The sequence below is a fragment of the Lissotriton vulgaris genome, chromosome 10, assembly GCF_964263255.1.
Source record: "Lissotriton vulgaris chromosome 10, aLisVul1.2, whole genome shotgun sequence".
Classification (NCBI taxonomy): domain Eukaryota; kingdom Metazoa; phylum Chordata; class Amphibia; order Caudata; family Salamandridae; genus Lissotriton; species Lissotriton vulgaris.
The window spans coordinates 665268779-665287544 of record NC_141698.1 but is presented as its reverse complement, the minus strand read 5'-3'; the positions used below and the strand labels follow the sequence as shown (position 1 = coordinate 665287544).

At 42.8% G+C, this 18766-nt stretch overlaps 1 protein-coding gene across 2 annotated transcripts in view; it reads left to right on the top strand.

Moving 5' to 3' along the window:
• PTPRN2 (protein tyrosine phosphatase receptor type N2) overlaps positions 1 to 18766 on the top strand; it is a 2289968-nt gene that overhangs the window by 1589347 nt on the left and 681855 nt on the right. Inside the window, exon 11 of one of the 2 annotated variants that reach the window (XM_086941498.1) lies at positions 5804 to 5917. In XM_086941498.1, the coding sequence (XP_086797624.1) occupies positions 5804 to 5818 (15 nt within the window). In that variant the 3' untranslated portion in view covers positions 5819 to 5917. The remainder of the gene's footprint in view (positions 1 to 5803; positions 5918 to 18766) is intronic. The other variant, XM_086941499.1, reaches the window with a different exon arrangement.

The following is an 18766-nucleotide window of genomic DNA, read 5'->3' as shown; positions in this document are numbered from 1 at the left end:
GGTGGGTGGCAAAAAGACATTGATATGCCAAAATACATCCTATTTTGAGTGGTATCCTAGAAAATGAGATGCACCAGACATCCACAAACTGACTGCAAAATACTTCCCAAGTCATTAACCCTTCACAGCTTTATTAGTCCCATGGGGTTACTTGCTAAAAGCAGGTGTTAGGCCAGAGCGTAACCCAAGTAAACATGGAAATGACATAAACAGCAAAATGGCAGGACAGCCTTCTTTCTATTCATATTTTTGAGACTCCGCCCATTAGCTTAGCCTTAACATTATCAACCAATCAATCAAGAATTATTAAGCTTGGCGTTGTGAGGGGTGTTTTATGAAAAACATTCCTAACATTGCCCACTTGATTTATTTATTTATTTATTTATTTAACACTGACCAGTCTTTGTGGGTAACAGTATATGATACAATTGAACATTTTTATTCCACTCATTACCCATTGTTAGCTGCATCTTGCAGAGTACTGCGTCAACAGTCTCTCACTTCTACAGAAAACATCTGTATTTTTAACTATTAGGGAATTGAAAAATAAGTTAAATGTGAACTGTAAACAGGAATAACATGGCTGTTCCAAGGCTGACAGCCAGTGTCTGCAGCTGCCACCCAGTAACAAGGCACAAGGGTGGGTCAGGATGATTACAGATGATCCCACCCACTGGATCAGCCTTGCTAGAGCCCCCCCCCGCACCACCGCCAGTGACATCTCTACCAAAACTTTAATTCTGTGTAACTCCTTTGAGGCTTTCTAGCAGAAGGATGGCATTGAGTCATTCCATTTGTTATTTGGAGCCAGAAAACATTTCCATGGATACTTTCAGCTCATATAGTAGATAATTAAACCAAGTGGAAGAGATTAGGGGGTTTAAAGCCCAGAGTCCCTATTATGATTAGGGGGCACTTTCCCTGTTTGTGCCTGGTGCACCTTAAAACAGGTGCTCCGGGCGCAAACAGAGAAAGTGCACCCTATTAGATGGAAAGCTGTGCTCCCAGGGCAGCCAGGTGGCAAACCGCCTGCACTGTAAACGGGGATTAGAGATCCCCTGGCAGGCAGGTGTAGTGAGGGTTTGCACCTGCCTGCAAGGGGATGTCTGGGGGTCCATACGACTCCCTTTAAGCCTCCAGAGAGCTGCTTTCACCTTTTAGGTGCTGCACTGACAGTGCGACCCCTGACAGCTTATTTGCCTCTGCGCTAGCATCTATAAAACGGCGCTGACACAGATACAAGGGAATTCGCTCATTTGCATGGGGCCACACCCCCATGCAGATGAAGGAATGCCCTCCTGAGAAAGAGCTGGTACTGTATATGCACCATTGCTTTCAGTATTACTGGAGGGGCAGCACAAGCGTCTGCGGCCCCTTCTGTAATACCAAAGTGCCCCGGGGCACGCAAAGTGGTTGCAAACGCCTGTTGTGCCCGCAGGGCACTTCGCGCAATACAGCATTATGACTGATATTAGTATCTGTGATCATGTGAGACATGCAGTGCGGATGGTATGCAGCCCGAATCCTTCCACTGTAGCTAATTCTGGAGAAACATCGAAGTACAAAGATTTCAAACAATCAATCAATCAATAAATTACTTTATTCGGATAAAAGCATTTCCATAAAAGGACAAATCACATTTCAGCATATAAAGTACAAAGATTTATTTCGATGAATTAGAATGCTAATTAAATAAGTTGTCACAAAAATGTTAGAAAATTGTAGGGGGTCACCTTCATCAGAAATGACATATCCTCCATTTGATGGCTTTTCCTTTTAAATGCCTCCCTCACTGCTTGCAAACACCTGCTTCTTTTTTGATTCACAATCCTAGAGAAAGGAGTTTTGTGTTCTCAGTCTTTGTTGTCTAGGGTTCAGCGCCGAAGACATTGCTTTGCTTTTATTTTGTATTCTTTTTTTAGAAACATTAAATATTTAAATGAAGCCTTCTGAATGAAAGCTAGGCGTATGTGCTGTTTTAACTGCTACAGAGAAAGTCGAGGTTAATAAATTATGGGCACCTTTAGTTTGTTTGAAACCTTGCATTAAAGTTAAATTAGCTTTAGGCACGGGTGATTTGGCGATATCTCTCATTAACTATGCTGTAGTGGCTTCATGTAAACAAAGCCATGCAGTAAATGACAGTCCAAGGTTTTACAAGAGAAGAGATTAAAGGGCAAAACAATGCCGATTAAATATCGACAATTAGTACCCTGGTGTGTCATAATCTTTGACATGGAGAATGTTCTGCTGCATTGAGCACAGGGCCAGAACTAAAATGAGGGCGTGTAAGACAGCCTTTTTGTGGCACCAAATTGCTGGAAGAAAGGCCAGACTGTGGCCTTAACACCTTGCGAGCGGCCCTGATTTTCCTCCGGTGCTGAACATTCCAATCGCGGGTGTGGTCATGACGGAAATGTTCCGTCATGAGCACAGCGCGACTGATGCTCATGACAGAACCGTTCCGTCATGAGCATCAAAGGGGTTAACAGTGTTTGGGGAACACCCTAGGTAGCAAAATTCGATTTTGCCTATGCAACATATTGACACTATACGCACTAGGACCCTTGTGGTTCTCAGTGGGACCTTGAACACGGACTACGTGATGTGCTAGGGAGGTGTCAGGGTGTGGTTCTGGAAAGGATGACGTAATGTGCAATGTGAGAATAAATGTTGGAGAATAAGGATGTGCTCAACCGCAGCTCCTGTGTGTGATGCAATCTATTTGCCTGCTCCAGGGCTGGTGAAGATGCTACAGCCTAGAGGGCTGAATATCTTTGCACTATTGCTGAATATAAAGAATCATTGAGGTGAACTGAAGGTTAAGAAAATCTAGTGAATGTGGCTGTAAATCAATCAGTCTTAGCTCTTTTAGAGTCAAAATTGTCTCCCTCGTCCTGGAGAAGACCTGGAGAAGATTTTTTTCTATTTTCATATTGATAATATTAACAATAACAGAACAATCAATGCCACTGCCCATCCTTAAGTTAACAGATAGTGGAAAAACTGAATGAAAACAATACTTTTGGCACCTTTTAATTTAAAGATTGAAATTTGTATTCTCACAGCCTGGATGGCATTTACAGACTGGTAGATGATAATGCATTAGATAGGACAGTGGTATTACAGAGACAGCAGATGTAGAGTAGCATATCAAAGGAGGACGTATTTTCTGCACAGATCATCTAAATAGATAAGGCTTATTTTGTGGGAAAAATCAGTCAAACAGGACAGATAACATAAATATTTTAACAGAGTCACACATTGACTAAGAGGCCCTTAAATAACAAGCTACACTCCTGGATATGATAGAAAACTTCAGTGAGACGGGACTAATAAGGTTTTAAATAACAGTACGGACTCTTAGGGACCGATTACGATGTAGGTCGGAAAGCATTCCGACTGAATTGGTCTCGGAAGGGTTTGCAACGGAATCGGATTCGGGGAGTTCAACCGACCGATTACGATGCGTCCAAATACGATTCGGTTGGACTCCCATTGACTTCTATGGGAGCCTGTGTTCCAGCCGAATACACATCTACCATTGAAGAAAGGGGTGGCTGGGGAAAATCGTGGAACCTGTGGTGGGCACCCCTTGGTGCCTGCTACACGGTGCATGGTTGAAAACCTTGGGTACGCCCACAGGCTCCATTTGGAAGGCTCCGGGTGAAGGGGGTCCTGCAATGGGCCCCCAAAGTCAGATTCTGACAGCCAATCCATATCGGAATAACCAATTCAGAAAGGCTGTACGAATCCCACATCGTTATCGCTCGGTCGGAAACGTGGTCCGTAGACCTGTACGAGTCTGCTCCGACCAACTCCGTTGCTCTGAATGCTATTCAACTCAGAAATCCTGAACGCTTTCTAACTATTGTAATTAAAAGCTTTCCGAATCGATCGTCAAGATGGGTTCCCAATTGGATTTGGCAGACCCAAATCCAATTCGGAGCCTTTCCGGCTGACATCGTAATCAGCCCATTAGAAAATGAATGGAAATCACCAGTGAAACAACAAAGAGACAGAAATAGGTCATTATGTTTTATGTCAGTAGTATGGGACGCTTACGTTGGCTGTGATTGTGCAGCGGGTGTTTTAAGGCACTTTTTGAAGATGGGGAAAGAAGTGGCAAGTTTGATCTCGGTAGGTTGTGTGCTTTGGATCTTACATGCTTTATTAGATAGCAAAATGGGAAATATCATGCTTGGCCTGGAATTACTCGGACCATTTATTCTTACAGTTATCAATTCTGGGAGCATTTTCACACATTTTCCTCACTTGATCAAATCTGTGCCAAAATCCTGAGGGGCTGGAATTTCCAGTACCGGCCAGTATCTCCACATGGGATTCTTGCAATTACATGTTTTCCTTCTTGCCTTAGCTGAAGGTCAGGTGGGTGCTAATATCTGGTGACTCCTGTTTCAAAAATAATTTTACCATTGCATTATGCTCAATAAATGCATGCATGAGGTAGTAATGTTTTCCATTCTTCAGACTAAACTATAGAAGAATATGCTCAATTTCTGTTATTTTACCTAATATAACCAGCACAAAGTTTACTTTCACCTATGATGTTTGACTGGATCTGCTGTGCACATTGAAGGTGTTGGTATCAACTAATGAAATCATGGACGCCAAAATAGCAGTAGCCTGGCTGGAATGTCTTAACCATAGTTTTTATCTAGGTCCCCCTTGCTACCCATGGTCTCAGAGGCAGGTGCTGTCCTTAGACGCAGCTCTATCAACCATATGTTCTTTCTGTAATTTTCAGTCTTTGCATTACTTTAGCTGCTCAGATCAGAAGTTCATGGAAAGCTGCTTTGGGACAAAGGGTGGAATAAGGGATCAACACTGTTATGTGATTGACCAATCAGAAGGTTCATGATGTCACTTCCGTTACTGTTGGCAATGCTTGGAATGGAAAAAATACAAGTGCAGGTACTCTGTACCAGAGTACCTGCTTGTTTCTGAGAAGTGCTGGTACTCTCCAATTAAAAGTATGGCATTTCTCTTTAGAAGTGCCGGTACTCTACCTGTCAAAGTAAAAAAGTGCTGGCACCCCGTACTGGACAGGACTGGCCCATTTAAAGCACTGACTGTTGGAATTTTGATAAATCAACGGGCCTCATTTATGAAAAGTGATGCATCGCTGCGTGAAAACAGCGATGCATCACTTTTCATTGCGCCCTCCTTGCGACACCAATGATGCGTCATATTTACAGTTTGGCGCATCATGTCGCAAGGAGTTACAGATACGTCAGTATTTCTGACGTATCTGTAGGCGCAAAAGTGACGCATTTCTTGAGTGTGTCACAAAAGTGACGCAACTCCAGCAATGTGTCCTTTCACATGGGGTAAGCCCCATGTGAAAGGGCCTGTGTCAGTCTTATGCCTGCTGTGAGGCAGGCACAAGATTTTGACGCAACAGCGTCCTAAAAGTGACGCAGTAAAATCTCATACATTTCACTGCGTCACTTCTACGACCCTTCCTTGCGTCAATGCGCCCCCCTTGCATACATTATACCTGACGCAGGTATAATGTGGCGCAGGGGTTTACAAAGTGATGCATCTACCTAGATGCGTCACTTTGAAAATATGGCACAACAAGGCGCATTTTTTACGCCACTGGTGCATCACAAAAAGTGACACATCGGCGGCGTAAATGTGACGCAGAGCCTCATAAATGAGGCCCCATATGCATGGATGGCATGGATAAGTATTACGATGAAGAAATGTCTCGACCAGGGCAGAGGGGGCGAGTTTTTTTAATGACCGGAACTTAGTCAAATAAAGCCTGCGTGATTAGGGCATGTTCTTGTAAGACTTTAAATCTTATTCTTTATTTTCTGTTTCAGCTAGCCACAAGGACGAACTGGAGAAGTCGACAGGACTGAAAATTCTGCAGACAGGCACCGGAGAGGTAAGTGTCTTTTGGGCTTTCAGCGCGCGGTAAAACAACCAGTAGTCTTTCAGGACATTTTAAGCTCCTACTTACAATTCACGGTCAGCGCCGCCAACAGGGCCTTGAGAAGGTTTGACGGTACAGCTGCAAATGTCAAAATGAAATCAGCTTAAAATAACTACGCCATTGCCTCCCACTGGGGCGGAGCCCTGGACGCGAGAGCAAAGCCGAGGCGGCTCGAGAAAGGCATTCCACGGCTTTGTTGCTTCTGAGACCCCCGAGTCCCTGCAGATGAACAAAGCAGACGAAGGGTCTTTCATGTTCACTGGTTCCACTGCAACGGGAGCTAACAGGAATCTATAAAACCGCGCCGTTTACGGCAAAAGATTCCACATGAATGGCGGCTGCTCTGTGAGTGGCTTATCTGCGCCAGATGTTAGAAAATGCGCAGGATGGCCTGCAACGGCGATTGCATGCGCTAATGATAACATGCATGTGGCGCAGTGGTGTGCTGTAAAACTAAATGTACTTTGAATAAGTTCAAACTGTGATTTTTTTTTCTCTGAGTGCTGCGCTGAATTTACGTGTTTCTTGCTGGTACACACAAAACAATATTTAGAAATTGCAGGTATTAAGAATTGTAGTGTTTAGGCTCAGAGATAAATTCTCTCTCTCACACACTATATATATATATATATATATATATATATATATATATATATATATATATATATATATATATATATATATATATATATATATATATATATATATATATATTTAGGTAGATATATATATTTAGGTAGATATAGATATATTTTTTTATTTATATAAATGTTTAAATATGTATTTACGTATATACTATATATACAGATACACAGAAATGAATATGCTATTTATTACCATAGTTTAGTGCGGAAAGGGGGCATGACTCAAGAAATGAGAAACATTGAGTGCATTATGCTGCCTCTCCCCTCCCTCAAAATGGTAAGAAATGCCATTCTACTTTCTGTGGATCTGCATATATGGTTCAGGGCAGGGCTCGAGTCGGGGTACGACGCGGGTGGACAGCGTCCCCCCACTTATTTTACCGGGAGCTCGATTACTGGAGCAAATTGAGCCACACTTTCACTCTTTGGCCTCTCTGGGGCGAGATCGGAGCTCATTCAGAAAGCTGCTCACAAGCTGGTTTCTCTGATGCAGTCGCATCTGAGGGGTGAGTGAGGGGAGGCAATGAGTCGGATGGTGCAAGCCACCTTTCCTGACTTCACTCCCTGTTGTGACATCAGCATCCCCCCACGTATTTTTTAGGACTTGTGCCTTGGTTCAGGGCTGGACTGGGAACGCATACCTGCCCTGGCAATTCAGCTGGACTGGCCCCGGGGGGCAGGGGAGAGTGTGCAGTGCTAGTGAGAAGCAGTGCTGTCGGCCGCTGTAGCGCCACTGCTGCCGCTTTTGTTACAGGGGGTCGATATTGCAGCACCGCTGCGTAACTGGCCACCAGTGATAAAACCGGCCCCTAACACTTGAAAACTGGACCCCACCATTCCGAACCTCCAGGAAAACACTTGGGGCCTGATACGGCCAGTCCAGCCCTGGTATGGTTCTACATTCTGCTGATTTCTTTCCAAGTAAATTAGTTATTAAAACAGGATCAAGAGGCGAGTGACCTAGAAGGTCGAAAAGATGGAGCTCTACTAGGCAAGACCATATGGTTTGACCTTTACACTGAAATAATAACAGCCTGCGTTTATTACTACTCTTGCTCCAAATCTTATTTTATTTGGTCGCATTTATTTTTGTATATCACGGTTGGGTGTATGCATTGCACAAAACGCAGTGGTATAAAACATATTTCCCAGAGAACCCTAAAAATATTTCACGGTTTCCTGTGAAATATTGATTTTATCATCACAATGATAGCCACCCCACCAGTTTGCAGAGCTTCACTCTTTGCAAAGGCTCCTAGACTTATACATCATGGAGGACCCTGTTATGCATCAGAGCTCTTTAAAATATGCGGCAAAAAAGCAAAACTTTTACAGCACATTCTCTAGTAGCATTATATTTATCATGTTGTGTAAATGTAATAAATTACGTGACTATTGTGTTAAATTATTAATCATGTACTAAAGACCGCAGCCATGGAACTGCATAATTCCTTTGGCCCTGACCATTGTCCATTTTTTTAAATCAACAATCCATTCATGAAAGGGAAACAAAACCTTAACAATATAATTCCAATCAGTGCTTATTGTCATCTGCACGTCGAAGAGAGTGGCTTCGTTGATATCCTCTTTGTAGAAACAGAATGCGTTTTAACTAAGCAGGCAATCAAGGAATACACTTAATAGTTCCAATAAATATTGCACGTTATAAAAAGAGCTTTTTTTCAAGCTATCTCAAAATAAACATGTAATACAAAAATGCATAATGGGTAAATGGTGACATTAACAAAGCACTTTGCCCTTGGCCTCATGGCATTTAAAAGCCCTCAGTGGCAATATATACATGTTACCTGATTACCCTATATGTTATTATTTGAAACCAGTGAAGTTATAATGTATTCATATCTCACATTTATTACTTCAGTGCAAAGGTCAACACCCATATCTTTTATCAAATTGCACCTTTTCTAACGAGCAATATACCTACTTACTTCCTCCCATATTCCGTATTGTAATAATTCTACAGAAGAACACACATGGGCCCATCATTACAATGTTTTTTAGTAAGATATGTTGTCATGTCATGGATTTTCCAACTTAAGCTGAAGTTCTGGTTGATTATCTTTCCCTATAACTTCTACACATTGATAGACCTGGCACCATTGGCGTGGGTCTCCCTTCCATTTTCGCTGTTGCCTCATGTATTTTTGCTGGTATTAGATGCTTTGGGCACCGTGCCACTGCTATTCAGTGCCACAATGCAAGTGCTCCCTTTTGTAAATTGATGTGTTAATCAGTGGTTCCATGTTTGGCTATTTGGTTTACTTGTCAGGACCCTAGTACAGTGCTCTGAGTGTGCCCAGGGCTTGCAAATCCAAATGCTACTGGTGGGCCCGCAGCACTGGTTGTGCCACCCACAGAAGCAGCCTTGTAAAATATGTCTAAGGTCTGCCATTGCAGAGCCTGTGTGCAGTCTGGTACTGTCATGCTGACTGGGCAAGTGCACCCACTTGCCAGTCCCCTAAACCTTCCCTTTTCTTCCTATTAGTCACCCCTATGGTAGGCCCTAGGGTAGGGTGCATTGTAAGTATGAGGTAGGAAAAGCACTGGTGTGTGTGGCATGTCCTAATAGTGAATTACAGCCATTTTCGTTTTTCACTATTGCAAGGCTACCTGTTCTCCATAGGCCAGAATGGGCTGGTACATTATTACACGTTTATAATCCTAGCTGTCTCAGAGAACATGGTAGAAATTCGAGTTTAGTATGCCTGAACTCAGAATGATAAAATACATCTTTTAGTGAAGTTGGTTTTAACATTCTGTGTTTGCAAATACCACTTTTAGAAAGTAGGTATTTGCTTTTCTAACCATTCAAAACCTGCCTCTGCTAGGTTGCGTATTCCTTTGTCTGGTTTTGTGAGTGACAGGGCTGGGTGATTCCAAGAGACAGGATGAGTCAGCCCAGTTGTGAATAGAGAGATCTGCATCAAGATGGGAGGGAGGAGCTGCACCTGAACCTTAAATAGAGCTGTGCCTGCCTTCCACTATGCTGGCTCCAGCTCCTGGGGAGCGGCTGACGTCTCTGCCCTGCACACTGAAAGAAGAGAAGGAGTCCTGTAAACAAAGTGCTCCAGGACTGTATTTGCCTTCCACAATTCTGGCTCCACCTCCTGTGGGGCGTCTGATGTGCCTGCCTGCACTGTGAAAGGAAAGGAGAAGCCTGGTAAACAGAGTGCTTCAGAACTGGGCAAAGGCCCCTTTTCCCTCAGAGAACAAAGGATTTTGGGGTATAAATATTGGGATGCTGATCCATGAAATTAGATCACCTTGGACTACAAGAAGAAACCTTTACTGTGGAGAGGAACCTGAAGAAACTGAGGAGAGACTATTCCCAAGCTGAAGTGCTGCTTGAGGGATTGGCCTGTAGTGGTTGCCTTACTGCCAAAGAAAGGAGAAAGGAACTTTGTGTACTTTGCTTTCAACTTGTGAAGGATCTCCAAGATCTTGGAAAAGAGCTTGCCTCCTGCTGAAGTCTCAGGGACAGCAGACTTCACCGCCCAGCTCCCCAGAGTTATTTTGGAAGTACCTGCTGCTGTTTTGGGCCTTCTGAGGAACTGCGTGTCGCAAGTAGCTGGAAGCGTGATTCAACGAGAAGAAGCGTGTCGCCGTCGCTGTGCCTGCCGTCGCAACACCGAAGGAGGGTGTCGCCGCTGAAACTGTCGCACTGCACCGCATCGGAGAGAAGCATGCCTCAACAAAGAAGAAGCTTGTCGCAGTTGCTGCTGCTGCCGTCGCAACTCTGACAGAGGGTGTCGCCGCTGTAGCTGTCGCATTGCACCGCATCAAGAGAAGAATCTCGAACGAGGTCGGAGCGTCTCTTTGCCTGCCGTCGCAACTCCGAAGGAGGGTGTCGCCGCTGGAACTGTCGCATCGCACCGCATCGAAAAAGAGCACCTCGCATCCCTGCAAAGCACGCCGCCATCGAAGCTGCTGCCATCGCATTATGGATGTCGCCGCTGTAGTTGTCGCATCGAGCGGAAGCTTCACACATCGTGGGAGAAGAGTGTCGCCGCTGGAGCTGCTGCCGTTGCATCGTCAGGGTGTCGCCGCTGCAGTCCACACATCGAACAGAGAACTTCTCGCATCCCCGAGAAGTGTGCCGCATCTGGAAGATCTTCACATCTTTATTTCTTTGCCCCTGAACTTTGCCGCATTTCCCTCGCTGCGACATTGCCTGTCATGAAAGCGCAACGCAGCCTAAGGTACATTGACGCAAAGTGTCGCATTTAAGAACTGAACTGAACTAAGCTAAAATCTACCATCTTAAAGTAATAGTATTGTATATTTTTCTCATTTATGGTCTTGTGGTAACTCTATATAAAGTCTACTTATTTTTTATACAAAACCTGTATGGTGTCCATTTGTACTGTTGTCACTGGGTTACTGTGTGTGGTCACAAATGCTAAACACAACCCCTCTGAGATAAAGCCTGTCTGCTCGTGCCAAGCTACAAGAGGGTGAGCAGGGGTTATTTTAGGAGTGTAATCTTATCCTGACTAGAGGCAAGGGTCCCTATTTGTCACAAGTACCTACCTGTGCCAACTAAGACCCCCAAATCTAACACACATGAATACCCAGCTTTGCATAAACCATGCATGCAGACCTGCAGAGAGGAATATTCTATAAATTACCCCTGAAGTGTGAGGTAGGCCATCATGATTCGCGAGAGTCTAAACGTATACACAATTATGACACAGCAAATCTGCAATGTATACATGTTGACAAGGATGTAGCTTCAGTGGGGGGCTTGGGGCATGTCACTCCTCCAAAAATTAATTCTTGGCTTGGTAGTTGGTTCTGGGACACCTGATTTTGGTCTGCTGTTTCACGTTATCCTGATTTCACTAAGAAGTTTTAATGTAATTATAATTTGTTTATCATTTTCATCAGAAGCTTGAATTTATATAGGGATCACAAAATTAGCAAACCAGGCTTCATAAAAGTACTCCTTGATTGGATGCAATTGTACAACTTTTTGGAATCCACAAACATTGGCAGTAGTAGGTTTAGAAAGCTACACCAGTCTCAGGCAACAGAGCACAATAATGTACCAGAAGTATTTGCACAAATCCAGAATGACACCCACACGATTTACGTCACACTTCGACTGTCATAAAAAGCTGAAATGGGGGTGTAGGGTTTCTCTATCAAACACTTCGCATTGTGGAATTCTTACATCCAGCAGTTTAAAACTTTGAATGAGCCAGGAACAACTTTCAAATACTTTTTATTGAACAAAACTAGTTGTGTTATTGTATTGGCATGAGTATAGCGCTGCGTTCGATTTTTATGGCACTGTAGTTCATCCCACGACCAGAGCGCTCTTTCAGGTGGACTGGGGATGCCATCAAGCGATTGAGTCTGTTCTTTGTCATGTGATTGTGTGAGGTGAGTTCAGTTAGTTCAGTGCAGCCCTTGAAATGGAAAACCTGAAGTGCAGCTTAATTTGCTTGTTTCTAAGACGTGTCCGTACTCTCTACTTTAAAGTATAGCACAATCTGCTCAGACCTGCAGTTATGCTCCCTCTCAAAATAAAAAAAGCATTTGCAATGCAATAGGAATCGCATTTACACAAGTTCAGGCTATTGGTTTCGTAAATGACAATGCTTTTTATTTATGTTTAAAAATTAATCAAAAATAAAAGGCATTGTTATTTGCAATGTCAATAGCTCAAACTCATGTAAATGCGAGACCCATTGAATTGCAAATGCTTGCTCTTTTTACTGTTCCTCACTGCCAAGATATAACTGGTGGTGATGAACAGTAAAAAAAGCAATCTCGATGTCCACTCTACAAAGGGTAGACAGTCGGATGGCTTACCTCTGACAGCATCTACTCGGTGCGTCAGAGGTAGTTTTACACCTACAGAACAAATGTTCCTTCATTGTTGCAAAACTTGTGGTAACCCCACTCAACATTGGGTGGTCAGAGCTTGAGTCTCATAGACAGGATACTCCGTAGCAGTTCTACCTGTCAACCAAACTCCAAATCAACCGCAGAGGCCCACCTACTGCAAATCATTACTGACCCTGCTCCTAATGCGAACAGTCCATCCAGAACAATAGTCACCTCAAAAATTCACTCTGCGGCCTACTGCTTTCTTAGTAGGGAAACTTGAGATTCACAAATATCACTAACAGAGCTATGCCCCTGTGCGTAGAGCTACATATAGATCCTGTAGGAAACAAGTCTACGTTACTGAAAATTTTGACTGTTAAAAGCTTAGCTTATGGGACCATGAATTATGTTATCAACTGTGCGATGGCATGTTTTCTTTAGGGAATTCGGGTGTCAAGAGGAGCATTACTACCCAAATATGTAGAGTAAGAAGCCTGTTGTAAGTTTGATGAAAGGAAGTCTGAGAGAAGGCCCCCCCCATATGACATTAGGTTGGATGTGCTTTCCGGCTGCAAATAAACAGATCGCCATAGAATCGGCTTACTGCACTTTGAAAAATGAAAGCCACGAGTGGAAACAAGCTCTCGCTATACACTGCAGCAGTACTTAATTTGCAATGGTGGTTGCGGGTGGGAACCCACTAGCCTCATTTTTGGAGACGAACGCTTATTATTCCACATCAGACATTTACCAAGTGCAAGAGAGAAAAAAAGACACAAAGAAGAATGACACAGGAAGAGAAAGAAGGAAAAAACATCACAAAGGGATAAAGCAGTAACTTGCAAAAGTGCAGAATAGGGGCAGGGAGTGTCTAGTAGTGGATTAAAGATTCATGAGGTGGACCCAAGACTACGCAGCCTTGGTATTGGACAAGCCGACATCTAATAGCACCGGTCGCGGACTTCTCAGCAGAGCCTTGGGCACCAGAGCTCATTCTTTTACAAATTAGGCACCGCACTGAGGCTATTGAGAGATGTTTTTTCAACCAGTTAAGGTTACCATTTGGTGCCCCATTCCAGGCTTGAATTTTGAAGCATTAGTCGCAATCTATAAATTTTCCCTCCAATATTCACCGCGCCTTCCCTTTCTCCTAATATTTACTGGGTGTATATCGCCTGCTCATTTACTCCCATTATGAACCTCTCCTGTGGAACAATGCGCCTGATTTAGGCATGCAAACTATTTCATGCTTCCCAACAGCTCCATAGAGGGAGTGCAGTGTACCTTGAACGCTTCCGCTCTGCAGCCGAGCGGCCATAGCGCCGCGGCCGAGGCGAACAAACGACTCAGGACAACTCCTCCAACAATGCTCGGAGTTTCTTGACAGGACCATTGTTCCCACTGCTCTCTCAATGCTTTTTTAAGCCCAGAGAGGATTAATGGAGCGTTTGACAGCTGGCAATACTCTGTATTCCACATCTGTAACGTCCAAGACGTGAAAACCGTAAACCTTGGCCTGGCACGGATCCCTACCGTGACACCAGGATCAGACCAGGGCACATAATAGACCCGGGTACCCAAGGAAAGGTGGCCCCCCATTAGCGAAGCAGATAGCTAAAAAAATGTGTGCCGCATTTGCAAATTGAGGCAGTTTTGAACTTGTAAAGACACGGGGGCTTATTTACAAGCCCCTTGCGCCACCCTTACGTCACTTTTCCCATGTTAAAAATGACGCAAAGGTGGCGCAAGGGGCTTGTGAATTTGCCCCACGCTGTATAGGCGTGTGAAACCGAATGGGAGACCGCATGTATGTGTGCTTGCTGGAGCAATGTTTGTGACAATATTTGGAAAAGAGGTGCTACTAGACTACAAAACAGACCCACAAACAGTAAAAAAAACAAAAAAACAAGCCAGCGCCCTGTTAGATCAGCCAGCCTTCTGGCACTGCTAGATTGCCCTATAGGCCTCTCAGGCCCTGTGTGCCAATCCATATGAAAGGTGGTGTGACCACCATACAGGGAATCCCCAGCCATCTTTAACAAGAAGGTTCAAGTCTGAAGATGCCTGGCGTTTCTATGTCTTACTGCTAATTTTTTCATAAAATTGAAGTAAATTATGTTTGTGTGTGCATCTGTGTGTGTGTACGTGTTTCACTATGCAGTATAGTGTGGGTGTGAGCTATGTGCTGTGTGTGCGTTCAAGCCGTCCCCATGTGCATGTATGTGCACTTATTATGTGTATTTTGTGCATATAAGCGTGCGTGTGTGTGTATACCCAAATTGACAAAATATACTAGGAAATGAATCATAAAAAAGAATGGCTAACCCATACTTTTGAATAGCAGGACTAGACCTGAATTCGTTCTGGATGAAAAAGGCCATGGCTTTAAAACCTTGTTTGTTTTCGAGTAAATCTAACAAGAAGCTTTCTGCAGAATTGAAACCACCAAGAACAATGTATAATGAAGTGCTTGTTAATGTTAAAAACTATGAATATAAAATTAAAATCATATCGACTCCCCCAGTAAACATTTTTTTATTCCAAAACAGAACTTTTGGTTAGCTGTTTTTCTGATCTAAACAGTATCTTCTATTTTTCTATGCCTTTAGCAATATTTTTGTTGTTAGGAATAAGGACGGTAAGAATGGAAAAGATTTCTAATCTTGCGTACACCCTTTGCGCCTGAAAGTTACAAAAACATCCACATTGTTTTTCCCACGAATTAATAAAGCACACCTGCAAGTGTTCGTTTATGATGCATACATACAGGGGCAGTGTACTGCATAATGCATGCCTTAACTTGGCCTAATTGTGGCGAATTTCTGGAGGGTCATCGAACCCGGAAGAAGGCACCTGTTTTACAAATGGTTTGCGCTTCAACATGTGCTGCCCTCCACCCACTATTTACTGCCCCAGCAATTGTTATTAACTGCATAATTGTTGCTGCTTTTTTTCGGATGATTATCCTCTTATTGGGTAGAGGTGAAGTAGAAGGCATAATGTGGCAGTAGGCAACTTTTGCTCCTCTCACATAGGTACTAGGGATGGGTGTACAAAGATTTGTGACATGCGCAAATCCTCATTTTGTTCCACATTATTGGCTTTCCCGTTGTTTGTGTAGCAGCATGCTTTTCCTACGAATATATGATGTTACAACGCAAACAATTACAACGCAGGCCTTTACAACGCGTTTTTACATCACAACTACCATTACATAGCATGATTTTACAATGCATGCCATTACAACGCATTTTTAGAAATTACCATTACAACGCATACCATTACAACGCATACCATTACAAGGCATAATACTTTTGGGGCAACAGTGGGAAAAGGGTTGGATAGTGTAGGGGTAAAAATTACTATTGCCACCCCAGTGAGTGCAACAGTAGAGTAAGTGTTGGATAGTATTGGGGTAAAAATTACTATTTCCACTTCAGTGAGTGCAACAGTAGGGTAAGTGTTGGATAGTGTAGGGGTAAAAATACTATCCCCATGTATCTCAAAACCCATACCCACCCTAAAACATCCCCATTACTCACCTTATAATGTGTTGTAATGGCATGCGTTGTAATGGTATACGTTGTAGTGGCATGCGTTGTAGTGACATGCGTTGTAATGGCATGCGTTGTAATGGCATGCGATGTAAAGGCAGTTGCATTGTAACAGCTGCATTGTAAAGATAGTGCATTGTAATGTCTGTGCTTTAATGGTTGTTTCCCTTTACTACGGCTACTCCATTGCATCGTTTTTTTGTAAACTGAGTGGTGTTAGTTAGTGCTAAACATGGGTGAACTGTTTCCTTGTGAGATACTTTGAAAATGTTTTCTTCACTGTACAGGTGTTGGTGATCTTTTTTTCATAACATCTTTAAAAAGATGTAACAGTAACATTTTTGCATGAAACTACACATTTAGAAACTTTGCTACTAGTAGCAATCTCAATAAGTACAGTACGTTCATAGGAGAAACACTTTGCATCGTTGGCAGCCATGATACTTAGAGGCAGGGGTGGCCCTTGCAGGTTAGAGCGGTGGGGCGGGGTGGGAAGGGGGGATTCGACAGATACCGCAGAGGGGGAAATTAAATAGATAAATAATTTTCCCTTGTCGTCGTCTGTCGAATCCCCCCGCCCCACTGCTCTTACCTGCTCGGGCCACACTTGCTTAGAGATTTATAGAACATATGGAAGATATGACTCCTGCCTCCACTCTTGCACTCTCCTACTGTTTGAGAACATTGAATCTATGTGTTGTTCACCCACTGCTCTATGTAGAGCCCAGTCATTGTAATCTCCAGCAAGGCTGTTTCCAATGTCCCCATTCAGAAACAGGCACATGAAGTCTGGTGTAATATATGTCCTACAGGAGGTGGGAGGAGCCCATATGTGCTACATCAAGCCACCGTAGTGACAAGCTACTTACAGATAATGACTAAGGTCTTACAGTGGGAGCTAAAAGAAGATTAGCAGAAGAACATCTGCAACAAGTAACAAAAATAAGTATTTTTTACATTTTGATTTTTACTTTTTTTTATCAAACCATTAATGTCCCTGCACAGCTAAGTTAGGAGATTTGAGGCCTTATTTCGAGTTTGGTGGACGAGATACTCTATCACATCCGCCACTTTTGTGGTGGAGTATCATGTCTGCCAAACTCTAAAAAATGCTCCTAATTGGAAAACAGTAGGTTCACATGTACAGTTGACTTTCTGTAATCAGTATGAATGAGATTATTGAGGATTCAGAAGCAAAGGTGGTAAACTTAGTACGACTTATCTCTGTTACTGGTTTAATGGATGTACTTTCAGTCCTTTGACAAAATGAGCATGCCTTTAGAATGAAGTCCTTGCAAATTCTATTACGAACTAAAAAAAACTTATACACAATAAATATTCTTAAGGAAATTGTGTCTGTGTGTATATATATATATAGTCAAGGAGAGTCCGACCAAACAGTGTTCAGAACCATCGTAATCAGTCGGACAGACTCCCTGAATCTGATTAGGTTGGAAACCATTCCGAAACTGATTCAGGCGGAATGCTTTCCGAACGACATCGTTATTGACCTCAATGATGGGAAGCCTTCAATCCTACCACCTAATACTTCTTAACCTTATGTGTTCTTATACTTCTATGCCCCTGTGTTACATCTGCTTTTGTGTGGATCTTACCAAAGTAAACAGTCTGATTTAGAGCTGTTGACCTTCTGTCCATCAGTGTGAGGGAACCTCTGACATGTCTAGAGCAGTACAATAGGGCAGTGGAGGTTTCTCCACCAAAGTAGGCTCATCTTTCAAGGGAGCTGGCACTTTAGGGAGAAGGATTATGGTATAATATTCACCAGTAGCCATCACTGCTGATGGGATGTCCACCCCCAAATTTGAGGGCTGGAAATGCACCCTGAAAACTGGTTACACAGTTGTCCGCACAAATTCGGCCTCCTAACATACTTGGAGTGTTTTCCAGCTGTTAGGGACACCATACCTACCTTTCATTGAAAGAATGCATGTATGTCCTGGTGTTTTTTCATGAAAGTAACTATATCAGACACGTTGGCTGACAATTCACCTGGCACTGGGTGGCTCATTTGTTTGGCAGAGGTGATGTCAGAACTGCAGGATTGTCCACTGGTAGCCTGTGTACCACCTGTGGTGCACTAAATAGGACAGTTAAATCACAGGAGGCGCCAAATGGAATTGGTAGATAACCATATGTTCCGCAGATCAGACTGTAGGGGGTTCAGTTCTTTATTTTTTGCTTTGAATTTTTTAAAAGACATTTGATGGAGGAATTTCTGAGAGGTGGGAATTAAATAGTCCCAATTTGGGTTCAGTTTTTAAAAACAAGCATTATACATTTAATGTACCATACATCAATCAAGTCAATATTTATTTGATAATTAAAAATATTCATAGAACAACATTAAAATACTTTTCAGAATTATAAAAATATAATTATCACAGATAATAAATATCTATTGAATTAGAGGAGACACCATAACAAACCACCATCAAATATTTAACTGGCTTCTAAAGTCGAAAACACAGCACATAAAACATAAAGTGCAAACAATGGCTTATAAAGGAGCCTAAAAGTATCTGCTTTACACCAGCGTATGCACTTTTGAGGAGTACCCCCACAGAATCATTATATGAAGAAATTAAATGCCTGTCTATATTTGCAAAAGATATATTTTTTAAGAATAGATAGTAGGGTCTGCATCTAAAAGGCTCATAATATTTAGAGAAAAAGGTAAAGTGCTCCAGCATCTGAAGTGAGGTGTCATCGCAAGGGCAATCCAA